Source organism: Temnothorax nylanderi, unplaced genomic scaffold (assembly GCF_030848795.1).
Source record: "Temnothorax nylanderi isolate EJ_2023f unplaced genomic scaffold, tnyl_v1.0 TNYL_tig0133_pilon, whole genome shotgun sequence".
In the NCBI taxonomy this organism is placed as follows: Eukaryota; Metazoa; Arthropoda; class Insecta; order Hymenoptera; family Formicidae; genus Temnothorax; species Temnothorax nylanderi.
Window position 1 is genome coordinate 399,833 of NW_027249195.1, and position 18,861 is coordinate 418,693.

General features: G+C 33.8%; 1 protein-coding gene across 3 annotated transcripts; it reads right to left on the reverse strand.

Annotated features, from left to right (window-relative positions):
• Positions 1–788: 788 nt before the first annotated feature.
• LOC139776938 (facilitated trehalose transporter Tret1) lies at positions 789–16,014 on the reverse strand. 3 transcript variants are annotated; one of them, XM_071713999.1, is made up of 6 exons: positions 14,879–16,014; positions 12,682–12,815; positions 4,400–4,605; positions 3,447–3,860; positions 2,492–3,069; positions 789–2,105 (listed from the first exon to the last, which is right to left on the reverse strand). In XM_071713999.1, exons 2-6 carry the CDS (start codon positions 12,759–12,761, stop codon positions 1,779–1,781), a joined length of 1,605 nt encoding a protein of 534 aa, XP_071570100.1. In that variant the 5' UTR covers positions 12,762–12,815; positions 14,879–16,014; the 3' UTR covers positions 789–1,778. The 3 variants fall into 3 exon arrangements, with proteins under 3 accessions (XP_071570100.1, XP_071570101.1, XP_071570102.1); XM_071714000.1 differs by having other exon boundaries at positions 12,682–12,818; XM_071714001.1 differs by lacking the exons at positions 12,682–12,815; positions 14,879–16,014 and having other exon boundaries at positions 3,447–3,856; positions 4,400–4,468.
• Positions 16,015–18,861: the final 2,847 nt, after the last annotated feature.

Consider the following 18,861-nt stretch of genomic DNA (forward strand, 5'->3'; position numbering starts at 1 on the left):
GCTTAGCGAACCCACGAACTCGAGCTCAATACACTATGGACATTCACATACGTTTACACATCGTACACATCGTATACATCCATCTACATACATATTTATGAACAACAACGCAATAAACATTTGTGGAAAAGTTGAAGCAAGATACAATTTAATTTGAGAATGATAAAAAGGATAAAAATAAAAATTGGGTCCATATGTGTTTGATACAGATGGAAGAGGATAATGAAAGATAAATATTATTATCTTTTATCCCTTATTTAATTTGATCAGTAGCCCTTATTTAATTTGATCAGTATTCTATCTCGACACTGTTTCCATTCTGTAATTGATATGATAATCGTGATACTTTATTGATTCACGAAAAATATTTCAGAATATTATTTTATTATTTTTAATCGATTTAAAGAAATAAATATATATAATTAAGCAACACAGAATATTTAAAAACTGTTAAGAACGAATAATAATGTTCTAATCTATATAACATAGATTATATCTTTATTATACCAATTAAAATAAAAGGGCCAACTGGGTGTTCGTGTTTTCGGTCTATATTTAGACCGTCTTCGGTATAATTTAAACAAAGGAAAACAGTAATTCAAAATTATATAAGTTTGCAACAACGCATTACTCGCAGTATATATTCAACGCAATATAGCGCAATAAATATAAATCAAGAGAGAGTTCCCTTCTCGTAAATATGTTAAAAAATAAAAAGTAAAAGCAGTGATAGAAAGAATTCAAATGTTTTTTATGATATAAGACATGTTATAAATTGTTCCTTTAAATGTTATTAATAACAGTCGATAAGTCTCTTTATTTTATTTTACAGATTATACAAAGGAACTATAAATACTAAATTATAACATGTAATAAATACATTTTTATTTTGTTCAAGATTTTCCATCAACACGAGCGCATATAAATCATTTATTAAGCGATATTTGAGTTGAAAATATGATAGTGATATGTGCGGCATTTTACGCTTTACCAAAATATATTCTACGTTTAGTATTACAGATCATCGAATTATCACAGAGAATAATAATATGCAACAGCGTTGGCTAATACAATTATGGCTTAATTCTATTCAGCTCCCCGTTATATGTATATTCTCATTTTCGTTTTTATTAAATCTACATAAATATATCCAATCGCAATAAAAAAAAATGCGAAAGTCGTCGTAAAATATAAAAGCTTCCCTAAGCAGTAACGAAGAAATGAATTTCAAGTCAACAAGACAAGTCTGTGTCAAGTATTCTGCTAATCTTTAGAAACCTATTTTTTTTTCATCAATTTCTTCTATTTCTTTTATTTAAGTATGTGTAAGTGGCAAAGGTAATATTTCGGGAAGAAACTGAGACTAGTTTATAATCCAAAAATCAGTTCCTCCGTTTCTAAAGATTAGTCAGTAATATTAGCGACGATATCAGCACCACTTTGCGACAACCGCGTCTCTGTTAAATAATATAAAATAATAAATAGAAATACTATTTCCTAACATTCTTCAACATATCACTAGTTCTTTAATCTTTTCCCGGAAATTTTCTTAGGAAAAAACCGTTCGATTCGCGGTAATTCTTGTTCCCCCAGCATTGTATAGACTATAGATGGACATCAATCAAATAATCTTTACAATCGATTACCTCTCTTTCATGAGCTGGATTGTGTCAGTTATAAAATTTTTCATGCAATAAGTCCTTTCCATGAACAGATTCCGGATGCAATAGTTAACAGCGTGATAATTTAGTTCATGAAGTTACCAGAGAGCCGATTTTCTATAATTTACTTTCGATATTCTCATCGTATACAATCGCCGGATTCGCGACTGCCCATTGTTCCTTGGTGGCCTGCTGCTCCTTCTTCGGCCGATTCTTTAGACTCTGTATGCCGGCGTAATGCTCCTCGATTTCTCGCAAGGTCCTACCTTCGGTCTCGGGTAATATCAGGTACATAAGGCACAAGCCGGCAACATTGATCAGAGAGTAGAAGAAAAACGTGCCGGACAATGACATGCCGTTCACCATGTAGAGGAAGGTTTTGTTCGCGATCGACGCCATGACGTAGGCGATCATACCGGCCGCGCCGGTTGCGGTGCTGCGTACCTGACGACGAATTCGGAATCGTTTGAGATCAAGAAAGATTTGATGTTTATAAGTGTTCCAATGGCCGCGTTCAGGAAACACAACTGTTGAGTGAGCGCTCATTATGATTGGTTCTTACACTTAGATCCGGAGAAGAACCAAAGGTAAGAACCAATCATATTAAAGAATCACTGACCGCTCACTCAACAGTTGTATTTCCTGAATGCGGCCAATGATAAATGCAGTCTCTAATTTTTTGGAAAGATTGATTGACTTATCACCACTTGTCACTCGGTAATAGAAGATACGTAGTTTGGCAGTTTGGTTAAGTTTTTTGTAAACGAAATTTAAACGAAAGGGTTAAAACTTAAAAATACTGAAAGAGAAATATCGCAAAATGCACGCACCTTCACGGGAAACACTTCGCCCGCAAGAATCCAAGGCAGGGTTCTGATGCAGAGATTCCCTGTGAAAGCTCCGCCTATCATGAGAGTAGTTGGTATCCAGCTGTATCTGACTCCGTCCAAGAAATCCATGTCGTTGAGATAACCATAGATAGCGGTAACGAGGAAGCATAAACCGGTACCGCCGACCGACAGGAAGGTCAGCCTGCGTTTCCCCATGAGGTGGATCGTCAGTACGCAGATTATGGTGCCGATTAGCTGAGCGATGCCCAGAAACACCGTGGCCGTGTACTTGTCGATCGGCGCGTTCAGTTTCGCGAATATCACGACGGCGAAAGTCTGCAGAGTTGTGCACCCACCGAAGTTTGAGATGAAGAAGCCCGCGCTGACCAAAAAGAAAGGCAAACAGAAAGTCCGTTTGGTGTAGGCTCGCCAGATCTTTTCCTTGTCAGCATCGGTGTTATCGGTCGGCTTCTGAATCGCCTCGCGGAGCGCATTAAATTCATTTTGCACATGCGATGGGCCTACCCAGCCCCGCAACCAACAGAGAGCGCGTTCCGATTCCTTGAAACGACCCTTGACTGGAAAGAACCGAGTTTCTGTATCATTTAAAACTCAAAACTAGCTTTAATTAATTATTATAATAATTTTTAAAGTTTTTTTTAAATATGAGATTAGCCTAGATATATACATGTATCTGTTTCGTTAAAAAACTGAAAAAACTTTTTGATTTTTATAAATAGATTCAAGTGATGATAATTTATTGAACCGCTAAAATATTTAATTATATAATTGCTAAAATTAATTATATAACTCCTTACGTTTGAGAAAAGAGATAAATAACAATTCGCTAATATTTATAAACAGATAAATAATTTAGAATAATAAATAAATAATAAAATAATTTAACAGTTTGATAAATTTGTGAAAAAAGTAAATAATTTAACTGATCACTCACCGGCGAGCCAGTGCGGGCTCTCGGGCACCAAGCACAGGGCGATAAAACAAAGAATCGGGTAAGACAGATTGATCAGCGCCACTGTTCTCCAGTGAGTCAAACTGCCGCTCAACATTTGCGTGAAGACACCGAGGATCACCGCCATCGAGGAAGTCGCGGAGAGCATTCCGCGCAGGTAGGGCTGCGACACCTCGGCGACGTAAGTTATAACCGGGCCCTCGAGGAGGCCGCCCGTCAGGCCCGTCATCGCGAGCGCCGCGAGCAACATCGCGGGATTGCTGGAATAGTGAAACACCAGCCAGGCCATCACGAATGGTATATTCGCCAGCATCATCGTCCGTTTCCTGCCCAGATACTGCGATAGCGGACCACTCGCCAAACAGCCGATCGGCACGAGAAACAAGTTCAAACTGCCTGGAAGAGGATATATTAACAGTGAAGACATTGCAGACGATAATTGATATAATAAATAAGACTATTATGTAAAATTTGGTTGAACTATAAAGCCGGTTCTACAATACGTCGCAAACGATGGCAATTGCTAGTTGAAAAGTGTTATTTCCACGTTGCGCTTTTGTCAATTGCGGTTGTCAAAAGAGAGTTGGCGAACTTTGAACTTTTTTGGCGACAGTAACTGGCAAACGGCAATCAGAACCGGCTTAAGTGCATATAAGTTAATAATTATAATTTCAATTTTAATATTGATAATAATTTAAATGTCAATATTTAGATAATCTATAATGTGGTGAACTAATATAAATTTTTTTACCATAAACTTTCATTTATATTGACTTAAATTACAATGAAAGAGTTTTATCAGAAAAAGGCGAAAAAATCCTCCTGGACAGATAGAAGAAAAATTCTATTTGTCTTTTAAAGCAAAAATTCTTTAAATAATTCTATATGTATTGTATGGATCTCTCAGCGCCCCATATTTATAAATGGTCCTTTACTGATCCATGTTAATTCCTCCATCGTGACTTTGATGTCCGCATCTTCCCTCTGCAACGCCGGGATAAGGATAGTTGAGAATCCCAAGGTTGAACCAAAAGTAAGTAGGAGTAAATTTTTAGCGCCGACTGCGCAACATTGCGGTACTGCTTGTCGAAGTTTGGAAATATATGCTACCTCATCCGTGACTGATGTTTTGTCATCGTTCCTAAAATGCAGCGAAAAAAATATTAATACAACGTATATTTTACTGAAAACGCAATCTTGAGTTCAATGTCCAATTTTTTGAACACTGTATAGATATATTAATTAATTAACTATTAAATTGATAAATCTGGAAATCTCTTTTTCTTCCACATATATTAAATGAATAACAATTATCATGTAAATTTTTGTAATATTTTTCGACATTTTTATTATATACTTTTATTTTGTATAATATATTTTTGATAGAGATAGAAAATTCTTCGTCTAAAAATATCATCCTCTAGAACTGATAGCTATTTGACGCTCTCGGCCTTGGAATTTAACATGCTCGACACATCTTTAAAAGTCTACGTGCACTACATTGTACATACATTGAATTCTCAATCAGTCGAATAAAAGGTCTTAAATGAACTGTAGACGAGGTGGAAGGAGTCCCACAGATCCACAATACCGGATAAATTCATTTACAAGATAATTAAACACATGCATGAAATTAAATGGACGGGGAAAAGATATATATTAAAGTAACTTATTCTTATTACAAATAGTACTGTTGAAATATAATATTTATCTCATAACACTGTTGTTAAATTTAGCAAAAATATATATCTATGAATTATTTTAGAAAATATCTCATTACTCTTAATATAAATATAAATAAAATAATCGCGAATAATATACATGTCAATCGACATAAAATGGAAGTAGGATATTTGTGTATAGGAAAGTATACACGGGTTCAATGAAACGCAATTCTTTCACCTCGTTAAAGCATAATCGACGCTCCGTTTACAAAACCTTTCACTTGACGTAATCACGTTGCTTTCGGCAACAACCTCTCCGGCAAAGTTTAGATTCAGTTATTTCAAGTGCCAATAGCCTACATTATTTCTTTGAGCCATGTATTAAAAGAAAAATCTGAATTGCTTCTGAGATGTTTCTACATGAATTTTTAACATTTAGAAGTATCTCAAATTTTTTTTTTGATGAATTGGTTTTGGATATCTGTCATCTGTAAACAAAATAACCGTGGGGCAGGCGTAATTTTACGCTGATACTCTTATGTTAATCTACTTTCATAAATTATACATAATTTTTTTGCATGCAACATTTATCTGTCATATAAACATTTTTATTATTACGATTAGTGAAGAATTCCGTAAATAAATTAGAAATGAAATACTCGTCAATAATTCGTTTGCTAGTAGAGACGTCATGAGGATTTTTCTCTTCTTTCTATTTATTTTATTTCATGAAAAAAAATCGCGGTCTGGAATCTACATAAAATATAAATTCAGAATATAAAAAGATACTCATGAATTGGAATAACAGTACGGAATATCTCTGAAATATATTCAAAAATAAAAAAGGAATGCGTTCACCGTAAGGATTTGATAAGATTAAAGTAATTCCATGATCCCGTAAGAATGTTCGTGTGGAGATAAAGAGAGAAAGAACCGGTTTACGATAATCCACATATCGCATTGCGCAAACGTGCAAGAACGTGCACAATTACATAAACGCAATGATGGTTGGAGGCACCTTTTGTGTTGAATCGTGCCGGTTTAAAATCGTTGCCACGAGCGTTACGCGAAACACCGGCGAACAATGCGAACGATTAGTATGAATGAGTTATTTACGCGAGGTCGCGGTTAGACGAATGTAGATATATTTTTTTTACGTTCTCTCGTATTCCTGTGGTTTATTTATCCCGTATTTGTCTCATTTTCTGGTGAATCTACGAATAATGCGTTGCGTTAGCTATGGACAAAGTGTGTCGCTCACTAAGTACATGCCGTTCTCTCATTTTGAATGAAACGAGCCCAGCGATGATGTAACATCGCCAATCAGGCAACGCAATCCCGTTTTCCACCTGCTCGGACATGTATCCCTTGTTCTTTCCCACGTATACTCTCGCGAACCTTTCACGTCTCCGATTACTTACGGAATCCTATAAAATACGAAGACGCGTACAGATTCACAGGCTGCGTCTGAGACAAATAAGATTTGCAGACGTCCAGTAATTTTTAAGAAATAAGTAGATTGGTCGTCATTCTCGTTGATGACTTTTTAATTCTGTGGGCCTTTTGCGTTGCGCAGATATTATATATATGGTAAAAAGATTAATGATATTGCGCAACGACTATCCTCGCAACTTCAAATTATTATTATGCTTTAATGATCTTGAATCTAAATTTTGTCTGTTTGGAAAATGAAAACGTAGATGGGGTTTAAAGGTTCGTCATTTAAATTATGAAACTCCCGATTGAATGGCTATCGAAGGACTTATTACTAATCCATATAGAGCGATATTTAGCGATCGATCAAACCCTGATGTGATTTTAATTATGCATGAAATATGCCAACCGAATGTCCTTCGCGCGCGTGTGATGTGCGTCAACTTTAACGCCATTCCGCTTTTACGGGACATTAATTGCCCTAAGGCATTAATTGCGAAAGGAAAATCAGATTGTACGAAAAGATTAGCTGAAGACTCGCCGTTCGAGTCTCGGCAAATGACTCGATCTTGCCATTATTTTGCGTAACATTTTTTTTGTCGTAACAAAAAATATCAGGATGTAACAGAACGCTTGTTATTCGAAGCTCCATTATTGGAATGATCCGTTATCCGGATGCTCTATTATTCGAATATTTGCGTAATGTTTACTTTTAAAGAATGAGAATGTGTCTGTTTTATTTCGAAATGTTCATGACATTAGATAAATTACGCAAAAAGAAATTCGCTCGTAGCTGAACACTTGTCACTTTATTTGACCGACCTTATTATATTTACAGAAATTCTACTATTATGCAACGTTCCCCGTATTTTTTTCCACTGGAAAATTCGTTTAATGAGATTTAAACGATCCGCGAATAAGATTTCCATTCATTAAATACGTAAGGAAAACGCTCGGTGAATATTTTGCTCTGTGTCTTTCTTCTTTTCATAGATAACGTCGTCTCATGATAGTTCTATCTCCAGTTATATTACAGTCGCGTGTCAACTAGTTCTCAAATGCGGATAAGTATCGTGGATATCATAGCCGAGCGAAGATTCTATCGTCATCTATTAGTAGCGTCATTATACGCATTATATGTCGTTACGTGTCGCACAATGGTCAAGCCCAGTTCGCAAAAGTGCAGTTTTCCGGGATATCTGGAAGCGCTTATTGTCCAAGGTTTTTAACGACACGATCCAACAGCCGTCTCGCCGTTTCGGAGACTTACAGCGATATTACTAAAGCGATTATTATATTAATGAGATTTCTCGCCGTCACCTGATCGAATGCAAAGCTAGCTTTGTCTCGCAGGGATCTCCGATTGACGCGCGGCGTGTTAATTAATCGCAACACACGAAGACGGCATTAATACAATGAGATTGTCGGTCAGTGACCCATTTGCGAACAGCAGATTATAGTCTGCTGTGAAGATGATATCATACTTAATAGCGATTGGCGTTAAGATAATTAGTCTTGAGATTTGTAATTAATAATTTTTTTAATTGACGATGCAGCGTCCGTTTAAATCTATTTTTCTTAAAAAGAAGTGGTAGGTATCACTTATGGTATCACGAAATCGTGTCAAATGAAAACTTATACACATTATGCAATTTTCAATTATTACTATGCTTTAATATTAAATATCCAGTAAAGTATATTATTGTTTTGTAATATGATTGTAAAATCAATAAATATCTGAAAAAGATATGTATGTGATATTTCGAGACATATTACCATAAGAAATTCTTGAAAATGTGAGCAATTAAATAAAGCGAAGAGCTTATTTAACCAAAGAAAATAAATGATAACACAAACAAAAAATATTAAAATAAAAAGTTGTTTGACGCAAAAAACTTGGCGTTGTTAGATAAAATATAATAACCATACTAACTATCAATACTATCATAATGTTAACTAATTATTTTAAAATTATTTTAAAATATTTTAAGCTACGTCGTGTAGACAGGTGTATGATGATGATAACGTTTCTTAAATATACATTTAAGATATGGACTTTGCTTTATAATATCTCTGTTCATGCCCCATAGAAAAAAAAACCTAAACGTAAACCTTTTCTTAAACTTAGTCCGTCACTATTGAGATTTAATAATCATACCTCGACTCATCTAATGTAAGTGGCTCGTGTATAGACACTCCGTCTGTTCATTTGCTGCCGTATATACACGTAGCACAAGACATGACCATATCTTTTGATCCCCTCTCTCAACATATTCATATCCGGATTTCAATTTGAATCTTTATTATCTAATCCGCAATCTATAATGAGCAAACTACGTTCTGCTTATCGGTCATTGCGATTAGAAGTTATCAGTGAAAAATCGAATGAGATTTTTGGAAATTTAAAATTGAACTTATAGTTAGAATAAGGTAAAAAATGCATTTTATAAATCTTTTTAATTAGGACAATTCTTCGTGATAAGATATACAGCTTGAAAGTACCTTTCGCTTGTATTCTATAATTGCACCAAATTCGAGGATAACATGTTTGACGATTGATAATGTTTTCGTTCTTACGCGAAATATGAAATATGTGTGTTATGTAAGTAACCGTGACACACGCGTAATAATGTAGGTCTCGTGAAACACGACAGAGCTTTTAGGCATGATGAAGTAGCTGGCAATTTAATAATATCTTACTTCCTGCAATTTTCCTAATGTCTTGCAGTTTCACCTGAGTCTGCGAAACTTATATTCGCAGATCTTGCAGTTGCACCGGAATCTGCGAAATTTATATTCGCAGATGAGTTCATAACATTATTTCTTTTTTTGATATAATAAAATACAAAGATAAAAGAATACACGAGGTACGTTTATCACGAGCATACAGCATAAACTCATAATCATTTGGAACATTATAAATTTTAATGAGCGGATGTGAACGTAATTTACTATATCGAACTACAACGTCGAGTTACTATATGAGCACTATATGAGAAATGCTCATCAGTTGTTCGCTTTTAATTTACTTGCCTTTTTTAAATATTTTATTTACGTATAAAACTTTCGTTTTTTTATATTTTTTATTGATTAATTGTGATTAAATAATAAAAGAATATTACTATTACATTTACATTTCTGGATAAAATTACTTAAATCTCATCTTTCAAATAAAATTGGTGAAACTAGAGACAGTAGAGTGGATAATAACAACTGTATTCGTGGCTAATGTTACATCATGATCATATAACAACAAATTCCATTATAAACAATCAAGTAAATAGGAAATGTACCAATATACGGTTGAGCTGGATTTTTTGTGCCTATAATAATATTATTCGCGTGAATTTATGTATATTTCTTCGCTTTAGCAAACTACGCGCCATTACTATCGGTCTTGAAATGCAATGTCAAGCTAAAGCTAGAAATTTACGATGTTCCAAGGTTGTAATTTTATGCTGCACGCTCGTGATAAAAGTACCTCATGTATTCTTTTATCTTTTCATACCTTATTCCGTATTTTTCCATATCCTATATTTCTCATATTCTAAAGATTCATATTAGTATCGGTATTATTAAATTGATTAATTTAATTATGTGATTGTACTATTCTTTCAAAAGAGAGACCGATAGTAAGCATAGTTTGCTAAAGTGAAGAAGTATACATAAATTCACGCGAATAATATTATTATAGGCACAAAAGATCCAGCCCAACCGTATATTTTCTATTTGCAAGATTGTTTATCGTAATCGATCATGACTCTTAAATTTCATTATAAATTGTCGATTTAACTCAACATATCAAATTTCGACATGCTTTTACGCAAACGCGTTAAGCAAAGGTAAAATGTAAAAGCTACTTGTCATGTTATTAGCCTACATCATACTTAATCGTTCGACAAAGCCCGAGAAACGATTGTGCGGCTGAACACATTGATTTTGCGGAAGCTCGCGAAATTATGTCATTGACGCGTTTTTTTCCCTACACCCCCCTAGGGTCCCCCTGATGGAAACCAATTAGATGCGGCACCGACACCTTGGATTTCGTACTTTTAATTCTTTAGATCCGCCACTTCAAGGTTAATACGTTCTCGCTCACGATCAGGAAGTCATCTGCGCAAAGTCGGTAAACCACATTTTGAGTACTTAATGAACTCTCGGGGCTTTCAGTTTGTTTTCGTTTGCATATTATTAACGCCGAGTTCCTTATATACATCCTGAATATATTTGCAATAAAACTGTCATGTAATGCAAATGCGATATGAATAAGATCTGTCGATTCAGCTTTAGCTATGAGCATCAATTAAAATAAGGGGATGGCTGATATATTAATTTTGACAGTTGCATCACTGGAAATATATCGTTTAAGAAGAAGAGGACATTGTAGATTAAATGGCATAAACTTGCAATTTTTTAAATTAAATAATAAAGTAATACTATTTTACTGAAAGAATCTCACGATTACTGTATTTCCTGGAATCTTACACAACGTTTTTACATAATTGATGGCTCGATATGGAAAAGCGCTCTTTAAGCGGGTATCTTCTATTAACGGTATTATTAATTTATCGTTGAACAAAGTTCTATAAGCCAAGGTCAATAAAAAAAGAAAATTGCAAGAGCTATTTATCTTGTGAATGTGCATATGGAATAATAATAATATTCCCATCTTTTCTGTGCGTACCTGTCTTTTTATGAATAAATTTACTGTTTAGAAAATTAATATTTCTGAGATTTTCATCTAGAGACTTTTTTAGAGAAAGATCTGAATAACTTCACATTAATCTTAAAATATTTGGGGTCTCCGAGATCTCAGGCTGAAGTTTGAAACTCTACCATTGGTAGAATGAATAAGTAGGGAGGGTGGATACGACCGAGGGTGGATGTAAAAAAATTTGAAGTCTTTTCAATAGCTAGCAGCTGCTGGAGTAGTCAATTGCTCGTCAGCTTTGCGACAATTAACACGTGAAATAAGTCTGGGATCTCTCGGTGCCCAGTGTGTATTTCGTGCAACATTTTTTTGCAAGTAAGTATATTTTCTAGTTCATTTTATTCGAGTTTATAGATTTACAATATAGAGATATTACAATATAGTGTAAATCTATATTCAAAACAATATTTGATTATATTTTTATAATTTTTTCATGAAAATATTGTTATCAGTTTTATTAGATTTAAGCACGAGATCCTTAGAACATAAAGTATACCAATAATAATTTACACTTGCATATTGTTCTAAGTAAATAATGGAAACTCGTAGCTCCGACAAGATAGCAGAGATGCTCAACATTCCGTGCCATATTTTTAGAAAATTTATCTGTCGAGCTAATTAAATTTATGATGCGACAATTACAATTGATGACGTTACGTACATCTGTACGAATACTCATTGAGAACGTGGATGATAAAATGTGCAATGTAAAAGATAATGCCAAATTGGAAAAAAAGAACAAAAGGCGATTTTTTCCACGTGGAAAGGATAAAAAGACTCAATTTGCGTGCCCGCGGTGCAAAAATCCTCGATCTTTGTTTTACTCAATGCACTGAACAGTTGACGTAATCTATGTGAATAATTGGTTTTTTTTTATATTTTGTAGTCTTCATTCTTTTTATTAATAAACATGCATTACAAGTTATTAAGTTTGTATTATTTAACAAAAATTCTAACTTTTATACCTGTCTGCAAAATTGCCAGAAAATAGAAATTCGTCATTTTTGCAGCCTTGCAATTTTGATGGTAATATTCCAATATTTAAGCGGCAAATTTTTTTATACTTTGAAATGTGTTTTTTTTAATCTAAAAAGTTTTCTTAATTATCTTTATTAGCAAAAAAGATATGAATTTTTCAAGCAATTACGGTCAAATGGCGTTTTTTTTGCATTTATGAGTAATTACAATTTTTTCTGAATACATGTACGTATTTTTTAGTTTATTTACGATCGAAAGAAAAAAAGTGATTCAAATACGGTGATTTTCTCGAAAGTTATAATGAAAAAAGTAGCATTGGGGGGGGGGTGCTACTTCTCAGACCCCAGTGTGGTTTACGTATGCAAAAACTTAATATGTATTCCTAGGGTTAAATGTAAAACACAAAATCCCAAAAAGTAAAAGAACAAACCTCTTTCCATTCTCCGCGCGCTCGGAAACTGCCATTTCGGTCGGACCTGCTCGTGGTTCAATTTTCCCGTCTTCACGCATATCGACTCTCTTGCATATCGAAGGATACGATGCGGCCGATACGACGAGGATGGCCTTCTCTCGAAGGAAAACAATGTACAATTAGATTCTTGCGCGATCGCGAAGATGCGAGAAGCCATAATTATGATCCTCCACCATTTATTTCCCATTCCCAGCGTACGATCGATTGAAGCTTGCTATAATGGGCTTGTAAGGACGAGAGCGAGAAGAGATTTGCGACAAGTTGTCGCAAGCGGATTTACTTTTACAAAGAAACGCGAGAGCGAATGTCCATAATGAGTTTAGCGAATTGATGTTCACATATCCAGTCTCAGCATCCATATTTGCATAAAGTGATAAGCGTGCAATTGTGAAAAATGGAAGCGACAGATATAAATATCTCGCGCTATGCTAGAGACGAATGTAAATGAGACGAAAAGGATCGATGGAAACTTATTCTGCGGATTTTCATAATCTTTGAAGTAAAAAAAATGACGGGACACCTGTGGTATAATGTACAAGATTGTCAGCATATATGATTAATGATTTATTGACTGCTTCAATGCGCTTAATTTACTTTACTTAGTTATTCACGATTACAATAAGTGACTCACTAAAAAAAAACCTCATATGCAGAATTTTCCGCAATAAATTTCACTTATGAATTCTTTATGCAATTTAGAGTGCATTTTTTCTCAATAAATATATACCCAAGTAACACAATCGGCCTATATTCGCTGCGACAGCAAAAATGTGGCTAGTATAACGTCCCCCCTGCCAGCCTTAATTACTATTTGGCAGCAAATGTTATTTTGCTAGATTTTTAGCCGTAACAGCTAATAAAAAAGTCAAAATACAGCCACCAGCTATTTTAGCTATATTAATGTACAGTCGTTGTGACAGCTAATAAAAAAGTCAAAATGCAGCCACAGCTATTTTAACTGTTTTAACAGCTGTAAAGTCGCTGTGACAGCTGTCAGAAAAACCAAAACTAGCCGCAGCCATTTTAGCGAGGGGAAAAGCAGTAATGTAGAAACTAAAATACAGCCAAAAATAGCTGTAATCTGACTATAGTTTATATGTCACAGCGAAAGCAAAGAGTAAAGTGACTATCAATTTTAAAGTTAAACTTAGCATGTATCAACGATGGTCAAGCGGGCCCATGCGTTATACTTATGAATTTGCGTTTGAGCTAGTATACTTATACTGTATGTACATTATAAACTACAATAATTTGCAATAATTAATTATTATTAATTAATTAATTTAAATTTTTTTAGTGTGGCGAAGGTTCCGGATTATTCGAGGTTCAATCCCAGTTGAATAAAAACAAAATTTTTTAAAATTCTTGTTTCAATACTTTTACGTAATTTGTAAATTAAATTAATTTTTATTAAATATTAATTTACATATAACATTCTTTGTTTATTGGTTTGTTTATCTTTATTCCGACTGCCACTTGCTGTGACAACCTCTTCACAGTAAAATAGTTGTGCAGCAACGCAACTATAAACGGCTGCGATATCGTCCTCAAAGCCTAAATATGTTCCTAAATGTTGTCCCACTTTTGCTGCTACAAAACTTTGTCAAAACGTCATAATGATGTTGTGATAACAGTGCTAGATAAAAATGCAGTTTAAGCTGCAACAACGTTATCGCAGTCGTTTTAAAACTTCATGTGCCACTTGGGTGTAAAATATAAAGTAAAAGTTACTTTAATAAAACTTTAATTAAAGGCTTAGTCTTTAAGTGTAGAATTATGAAGTTTTGAAAAAAGATGTTATCCAATCAAAGTTCTGCCAAAGAAAAAATTAACTACAAACATCGCAAAAAGGCCGTAAATAAAGTTTGTCGGTAACATCCTGTATATGAGGCAATGGATGCAGGAATTTGTAAAAGAAATTAATGAATTAACTCATTAAGTATCCGATCTCAGAGGAATAAATTTCTCTCGATCAATTTCAATTCCGAGGATTCCGATCGAAATTATTCCGTTTTCCCTACAAAATACAATGGAAATCTAGGAAATAACTAAACAATTTCGATCGAAACTAATCCATTCCGAAAAATTCCATAATACGTGCTCAGATATTTGTCACCAGGGTTTTTTCCCTCGATATCAGTCCCGTTGTGCTTACCTGGAGATCGTATGCAGAATTAAGGGCTCAACGTCCCTTCCGTCGTTTCTTCTGCTACGAAAGGTCGATCAGCTTCGTCGATTTCTTCGTCGGATTGAAGCGTTTCGATAAGTGGAACTATTGCGGGTGTATCAGAACTGTCAAAGTTTTCTGTTTTTGAGAATAAAGTGCCGACTTCAGAAAAGGATTACGTGTAACGAGATTTCTTGCTATTTATCGAACAAGTAAGTAACAACTGCAAGTATTTTCCATGTTGTTACGCAGTTGAACACAAATTGATTACCCCTGCATGCATGCAATGTTCGTCATTACTCTTCGTTGCCTGTACTAACAGTTTGATATTTTACGATTTATTTGCTTGTTTCACTTTGATCGCTTTTCCTCTTTCCTCGGAGAGAAACTTTATAGTTCGTTAGAAATTCTCGTGGCCTTTATCCTTGTAGGACGTAAAATTGATCGGAAAGAGAATTACCACTTTCAAATTCAGAACTTTGCTTTTTTAGCTTAACGATAAGTTTGATATATAGTGCTATTAAGAAGTTAGTATTGTCAAGAGAATTATAAGTAAGACCTTTCTCATAAAATCAATTTATAATTGTGTCCTTCGCTTTTACTATGAACGAAACAATTGACTCGCAGTTTAATGAATTCTCAACGAATTTCTCGTTTGTCAGATTAAACTGTCTTTATATTTTTATAAATTTTTCCAATCGAACGTCGCACTTTCTTCTTTTCCCACACACATTTGTTTGTCAAACTAAATCTTCATACAGAATATTTTCGGAGCGGCTTGATGGCGAGCTGTAGAAATATTTTTCAATTTCTTCTTTCCTTTTTAACATCAGAAGCAACTCTTTCTTACATTATCTAGCCAATCTTGGATCGCAAGAAGGAAAAAGGAATAACGTAAGAATACCATTTACACACGAGAGTTTCGTTGCGGAGAGATATAATTTTCGCTTCTCTGCCGCGACAAAATCCGAGAGGGGGAATCACGGAGTAGAAAGCGTTAGAGAAATCGGAATTAAGGTTGCCGGTTTACATTAGATCGGGACACCGCGACAGACTAAACGTCGCGCGACACGAAAGCCCTGAGCTAGCTGCACTTTCGAGATTTTGAGCTCCCTCCTTCGACACCTGCCTTCCTCCTGACAGAGGTTGTAGGCGAATAAGTACGTACACGCTCGTACGCGTGACCTCTCTTCCTCCCTTCTCTTGCCTCGGTCATTTGAGCGTGATTACACCCGCGGTACATATACGCGACCCAGGACCGTTAATGCGATGGAGAACGGAGCGGACAGTGGGACCAAGCGATCGCTGGATTTAAGGATGTTAATTTTATTAAGTCTCTTTGCATTATAATAAGAAGCGTTTGCACCAAAGAGGATTTCGTCGGAACATTTTGATTGAAATATTATGAAAAAAGGTCCATATATTGATGTGGGACAATATATTTTTTCTTATAAGATATAAATTTACATTTTTGTTCAAGAATATTATCAAACTTCTCGAAGAATTTGTATCGAAATCGGTATATTAACACGTTATTATAAAGGTGTCATTAATGTTATGTATAAAAATATATTATATTTAAGTTATTTTGTACATTACTTTATTCTAATCTATGCAGGATTAAAATAATTGTTGTTTAGTTAATTCAATCTTTATATATGTATTATAAAACGAACAATATTATCAAGTAATTAATCGACATAATTAAATTTTAATCTCTTTTCTGATATATATATATAAACAGGAGTACTTTAACAAAATACAAAAACATTTTAAAATCTACAAGTCTATAATCTAAAAAACGTAGTAATTATATCTAAAGTAGTTAGGATCTCTTATAACTCTTTTTCAAGATAATTTAAATATTTCGTTTATAGGAGATAATTAATAAAAGATTATCTGCTTTTAACTGCATAAAAAATAACAGCTATTTAATAGTGCTCTAATTTGTATCAATTTATAATAATAAGTGGAAAATTTGCTAATTAACAGTTCTAAAAGTATAATTATCAATAGAAGATATATCAGACGAAATGTTTGTGTAAATTTCAACATAGGAATTATAACATTTGCCTCCTTTCTAACAATTAAAATGCGCTATCTGCCCCCGATAGCACCAATAGATACACAATCGCATTCATATAAATTCTTCTTGAATCGCCTTGAGTGATTATCTACGATATTTATAGCATCAATATTTAAAATGGAGATGTAAATGGAATGGAGGTACGAAACTAACTGCCTTAATTAGCTTTTAATTTAAGTTTGTTATATCTATGTTGAATTTTAAATATTTTTGTAAAAGACAGTTCGTGCGCATTCGTAATTACCCATACCGATTATATTTAATGGATTATACGATGAGAATACTGATATACCGTTGCGAAATGATAATAATATGCCGCTATTTATCACGTATTACTTATACTGTTTTCTGCACATTGTCTGAAATCTATTCTAGGAAACATTTTTGCATTATTTCTAACATTGCCAATGAAAAAATCGATTGCAGACAATATTCAAGTTTCATTGACTATTTTTACATCTCCTCGATATTTTCCTCGTTTCTTGCTACTTCTTTTTTCTTTTCACGTATATTCTTCACATATATTTGATCTTATGTATGACTATTATTTGAAATATTATTCGATGTTTGAATTTATTATTCGTTTTTATATGCGTCAGAGATTGCATGTGCGCATATATATAACCGGCATTTGTTTTGATAAGATCAATTTCGGAGTATTCTCCAATTTGTTGATTTTTATTATCGCGAGATCATCTTTCGGTGTCCGTAGCAATCGAAATGTGAACCTGTCGAAATTGCTTCTATTAGAATTAATATCTGCTTACAATGCAAAAGTGTTTTTTTTTTTTTATAGAGAATGCGTGAGAAATCATAATTTATTTTACAAGAGGCTTAATTGACTGACGCACTAAAATAATTTCTCGTAAATATTCGTTCTAGCAAAATGAGAAATCAGGTGTTTAAAAATTGTGCTAATCACCGGTTGTTATCACATGTAATCGTGGATTACGTTGCTAACTATCATCGGTTTGCTAATCTTTCCCTTAATTCTTTGTAACAACGTGATTAATATCACTGTTTTACATTATGCAAAGTAGCGACATCATTAATTGACACAAGACAACAAAATTTGCACATGTTACACATGTACATATCGCTTAATTCGTTTGCATTCGTTTAAGAATGCAACTCATTATCTTTTTATGTTGACAATTTGTATTATGGCTATTGTGAATACATATTATGTACATATATTACTTTAAAAAACTATATCATAATATTTACTAGACCATACCAAAACTGAACCATATTGTAAATATTAATATTAATTAAATATAAATATGCCAATATACGATCGGGCTGAATGTTTTTGTGCCTAATAATATTTTTGCGTGAATTTATATACTTTTTTTCGCTCAATTACTTGCGCGTTGATTACTATCGGTCTTGAAACGCAGTCCCAAACAGAAGCTAAAATACTACAATCACCTAATTAAATTGATACTCAATTAATAATGAAAAATGGCCTGGCTAGGATGTTATTTTTCACAATAGACCCTTTACATAAGATGCTTATTAGCATCACTATTAATGAATTGATTATTATTAATTTAATTATGTAATTGTATTATTTTAGCTTTAGCTTGGGGGACCGCGCTTCAAGACTGATAATAATATCAACGCGCAGTTTGTTAAAAATAAACATAAATTCACGCGAAAAATATTATTAGGCACAAAAAGTTCCAGTCCGACCGTATATTAGCACATTTTCTATTTACTTGTAATATTAATATTGTTTATATAGCTATTTGTAAAAATTAAAACTGATATTCTAGTGATATTTTATTTATCAAAATTTTAGATCATTATATTATAGTTATGATAATCTAATTAAATGGGATTATTAATTACGGCAATTTCTTCAACATGTTTTTAATGCCTT